This window comes from Cynoglossus semilaevis, chromosome 15 (genome assembly GCF_000523025.1).
Source record: "Cynoglossus semilaevis isolate Cse_v1.0 chromosome 15, Cse_v1.0, whole genome shotgun sequence".
NCBI lineage: Eukaryota > Metazoa > Chordata > Actinopteri > Pleuronectiformes > Cynoglossidae > Cynoglossus > Cynoglossus semilaevis.
In genome coordinates, this window is record NC_024321.1 from 19,002,554 (window position 1) to 19,007,720 (window position 5,167).

Below are 5,167 nucleotides of genomic sequence, written 5' to 3' on the forward strand. Positions count from 1 at the left end.
TGCAACATTAATTTAATTTTTTTGTTCTCTCCTGTTTGACTCAGACAAAAATGTTGAACTGGAGGTAAGTGGGGGGTCTGTGTGTGTGTGTGGGGGGGGGTTGGTGTGTGTGAAGTGAAGACAGGAACGCCACAACACAGTTCAATCCTGGTTCAGATTCTGATCTCTCTGCATGTGTTCACTCAAATGGAGCAGGAGCCACGGTTTGACAAACATTTACTTTAATGCCTGTGTCCATTTTTTCTTTTGGGGGGGGTGGCGGGGGGGTTGTGTTTGTGCCCTGGGCTCTGATCAGTCGGCCCCATCGAAGAAAAGCAGGAGAAGATGGAAGTGGACTCTGTGAAATCAGGGATTTGAACCCTCTCAGCGCCGACGTCTCCGTCCGTCTGAACATGTTTTTCTGACACTTCTGATTAAAACTACAACAAAATTAAACTTTTATAGCTCAGAATGTATTGAATTGCAATTAATGACCACGCAGTCTTTATGCTTACTGGACTTTCTTGGAATAAAAAAAAATAAAGATGTTCAAGTTCCACAGTTCAGAGTTTTCTGTTTCTATGAACCAAAAATGACAACAGGGTTTGAACACGTGACCCTTCACTGACCCAGACACGTCACTCTGTCAGTCCCACCACCACTCCACATGTTGGACATATCTCCAAACCTCCTCCTTAAATCTACAATCATCCACCCTCCCCCCCGACTCTCTTCACATCCAAACACTTTTGCTTTTACTAATTAAAAAAAATCAAATTTTTTAAAGTATTGACTGAGTTCTTGTTGTTTGGATTAGATTAGATTAATCAGATTATATCAAATTCAACATTGTTGTCTCAGTTAAATCAATGGATACATCTGACTAAAAAAACATTAAATAAGGCTAACAGCGACCTCAAGTGGACAACAGATAGAAACACAGTCAAGGCAGTGACGACTTACACTGAGGTTCCAGATTTAAAAATGTTCCAATATTTGTGATTTCTAGTGAAAAAATAATTTCTAGAGAACTCCATAGAGACAAATGTTAATGACGTCATTAACTAAATATATATTGTTTTACAGCACTATCATGTCAGAGGTGGTGAAGTTTTAACATGAGGATTAAAACATAAATTAGAACTCACTGCAGGAGCTCGTGGTTCTGTGCACATTAATGCACAGTTCTTCTAATTGGCCTCACGAGGCAGCGGCGTGCACGCGTCCTGTCGGAGCTGCTGTCAATCAAACCGCATCTTTAAAATCAGCTGCAGGAGCTGGAACATTCTGTCTCAGGTTGAGCCCAGAGACTGACAGACTGAGCGACTGACAGACTGAGCGACTGACAGACTGAGCGACTGACAGACTGAGCGACTGAGCGACTGACAGACCGAGCGACTGACAGACTGACAGACTGAGCGACTGACAGACTGAGCGACTGACAGACTGAGCGACTGACAGACCGAGCGACTGACAGACTGACAGACTGAGCGACTGACAGACTGAGCGACTGACAGACTGAGCGACTGACAGACTGAGCGACTGACAGACTGAGCGACTGACAGACCGAGCGACTGACAGACTGAGCGACAGACAGACAGACTGACTGACAGGATCTTCTGTGATCACTGACAACATCTTAAAGTTATCGTTGTGACTGTTTTTCCTGAATCTCCAACACATTCCTGGAGAAATGGAGAAGTTGGGTGGAACCAACAGCACAGAACCTCTACAGAACCTCACTGCAGACCAGTGGCTGGTCAATGAACGGGGCTCACTCCAACACCTGACGCCCGGGGGGCTGAGGGTCCTGCTGCCCACGGTCCTGGGGGTCGTCTGCGTCCTGGGAGTCGCCTGTAACCTTCCCGCCGTGGCCTCTCTCTTTTCAAATGCCCACAGGGGAAAACTGTCGCTCATCAACTCCCTCATCTTCAACCTGATGTTGGCGGACGGGCTGGTGCTGATGTTCGTGATGCCCTTCAGAGCCGTCTTCTACTCCAGGTCCAGCTGGGACCTGGGCTGGGCCACGTGTAAGACGGCCGACTGGTTCCTTCAGTCCTGCATGGCGGCCAAGAGCTTCACGGTGGCAGTCATGGCCAAAGCCTGTTACCACTACGTGTCCAACCCCACCAAGCAGGTGAGCATCCACCTGGGCTCCATCCTGGTGGTGCTGCTCTTCATCTGGGTCTCCGCCTGCACCGTCACCGTGCCTCACTGGCTGTTCGCCTCACTGCAGAGAGGAACCCGTGGCGTGGCGTGCGTGCTGCTGGTCCCTCCTGAAGCCCGGGACTTTATGAGCGTGTACGTCAAAGCCTACCCCCTGACGGTGTACTGCGCCCCCCTCAGTGTCGCCCTGGTGTACTTCTGGAAGGCTTACGGCCAGTGCCAGCGCCGCTCCAGTAAGACTCAGAATTTGCGGACCCAGATTAGATCCAGGAGGCTGACGCTGATGTTGTTCAGCCTGACGGTGGCCATGGCCGCCCTGTGGCTGCCTCAGTGGGTGGTGTGGCTGTGGGAGTGGCACGTGGCAGAGAAACAAGGTGAAGGGGCTCAGCCTCTTCCCTCCAGCCCCCCCGTTCTCCTCGTCCTTTCGGCTCATCTTCTCTCCTTCTCCATGTCGCTGGTCAACCCTCTCGTCGTCCTTTCCCTCTCTGAGGAGTTCAGGGAGGGGTACCGGGGGCTGTGGAGACGCCTCACCCTGCGCAAGCAACCTCCGGCCCAGCCGAAGCCTGGACCTCACAACCCGACCGTCGTCCGCTCGCCGAGCCCCCGACCCGAGACCTCAGGTGAGCCGCGTGGACAGAGATACGTTCAGTCCGGTTTCAGTCGAGATCTGGGACCAGAAGGTCAATATCGGCCAGAACAAGGTGTAGGACGGGAGGGGGGGGACATAGACCGGGTGAGTCTCAAAGATGGGATCGTGCTGTCGGATGTAGAACAGTTCTGGCACGAGAGGGAAACGGGATCAAAGAAATGGGAAAACGATCCGGTGCCGTGGGAACAAGAGAGCAGAGAGGGCTGATCATCTTCATCATCATCTTCATCATCATCATCATAACTACACCTGACTCCATCAACTGTTTGTATGTTGTAATATAACAGAGAGAGAAGATCAGAAGTGTAGAAAAGTGTGTCATCTGCATAACTTTAACAAACACTGACTGTTCATATAATAAATATATCTTTACATCTATACACATATAGTCAAATGAGTTCCACTGTTATGATGTTCATATTAACAGATGTGGAAAAATTGTGGTTTTACCAATGAGGAACGTTTTAAAAATAAAAATAAATCATATATTTCTGTGACTGTTGTGAAACGATGCAGTGACTCAACGTTTGTCTCCTGCAGTTTAAGAAAAAACATTGTTTGATTTTGTGAAACGGCTCAATAAAAAATGTGTTGAAAAAAAAGTCTGAGTAATAAATCTTAACATTGGATAATTTTATATAAATACTGGTGATAAACAGCACTGAGGCTGAGCTGATCTTTGATTGGTCAGTCAGTCTGTCTGTCTGTCTGTCTGTCTGTCTTAGCTGTGCACAACAGTGAAGCTCCATGTAAATACAGCTCTATGGAATATACTGAACTGTACAGAACTGCACCGTGCTGTACCATACCGTACCGTACCGTACTGTACTTCTATACATACTTATGTAGGTAATGTAAACAGGAGACAGGGAGGGACACTTGTCCCCAGGAGTCCCACAGACGGCAATCCCCTCAACACTCTGTCATTGATGACATTTCCTGCTTCTTAATTATTTACGTTGACCTTTCAGTCACTTCATCAGAGACGCCCTCCACTTTATAATCCACCATCAGTCCCCGGGGTCGTGACCCGGCCTCAGGCCCCGAGATCAGAAATGGAACTCAGCCATTGTTGTAAATGTTAACCATCAGAGAATCAGCAGAAATAATTGATGTTAAATATGTATGAAGACACACACACACACACACACACACGGTGACACCACTGGCATTTACACAGTTAAAAGCAGCCGATTACCATCAAACAGTCCTGGTGTCTGGACCTGAAGTGACTCCAGTACGAACTCTGCTCTGACACCAGATCAATGGAAACGTTAAAATAAACATAAATAAAGTGAAAATTCAGTTCCAGATAAAAAGAATAAAAATATAAAATCACTCAAAGACATCAGCAAAGTATAAAATATTTTGGTGCTCAACATGAGTAACGTAAACATCTGGTTCTGGTATTTTTTTGTTGTGTTTGTTAGATCCCCCCCCCTCAGCCCCCCCCCAACAGAGACTGTTGTTTCTTTAACGTTCTGGTCTTAGAGGTGAGACCGTCGACCACCCGCTGACAAAAAAAATCACTCTGATTTCAAGTGGAAAATAAAGCAGTTAATGAGGTATTTATTCAAAGCAGCAGGTGAGATCCTCTCATTACTGCCCCCCCTGGCTGTGTCCTGCTCCTGCTGTGAGGGGAGCTGGGGGGGTCAACCCCGCGTTTTATCCCTCAGCCAATCATCTCTAATGAATGAAACTCCACAGGAAGTGACACGTTGGTTGACACTAATTATACTCAGCAGGAGAGACTGGCTGCAATTATGCCACGCACTCAAACCTTTGGCTACTAGCGCCCCCTTCAGGCCCCACAGAAGATGACATGGTTTTATTTTAATAATTATGAATATCGAACTTTATTGTCAGCCTTTGGTTCAGGATCATCTAAAACCTATTTTGTATCGAAACCGCGTTGACTCTCATTCAAGGTAACGATTGTGAAAACCAGCAGATAATGACGTCACAGCGTCAGTGGACGTGAACCTGTGACCTGTGACGTGTGTGTGAAACATGTACCTGAATATTTTGAAGCACACCTTTACACATTCATAAACAGTGAAAGTTTAAACCGTTAATACTTACACTTCCGGTGAAGTGTCTCGGTCATCGGTCCATCCGGTCTCAACACCGACAGCAGTGAGAAAAACTACCGACTCTCTGTCGACTCGTCAGGTCAGGCGTCACCTTCAAAAGGTTCACGACGATAAAAATAAAAAATACTCTCGTTACTTTGTCTTTTTTTTCCCTCGTCGTCAACGGTAAAACTGAATGTTGTTTAAACACCCGCGCCGACGACTTTGTTTTTCTAACGTCACGCTGAATCCTGTCTGCCCATGCGCAGTAAGATGGACGGATCCATTGCACGGGGGGAGG

At 47.2% G+C, this 5,167-nt stretch overlaps 1 protein-coding gene across 1 annotated transcript; it reads left to right on the plus strand.

Moving 5' to 3' along the window:
• The first annotated feature begins 1,573 nt into the window (after positions 1-1,573).
• gpr151 (G protein-coupled receptor 151) lies at positions 1,574-3,396 on the plus strand. The gene has a single exon (XM_008327676.2). The coding sequence runs from the start codon at positions 1,673-1,675 to the stop codon at positions 2,999-3,001; it is 1,329 nt and encodes a 442-aa protein (XP_008325898.1). The 5' UTR covers positions 1,574-1,672; the 3' UTR covers positions 3,002-3,396.
• The last annotated feature ends 1,771 nt before the right edge of the window (positions 3,397-5,167 follow it).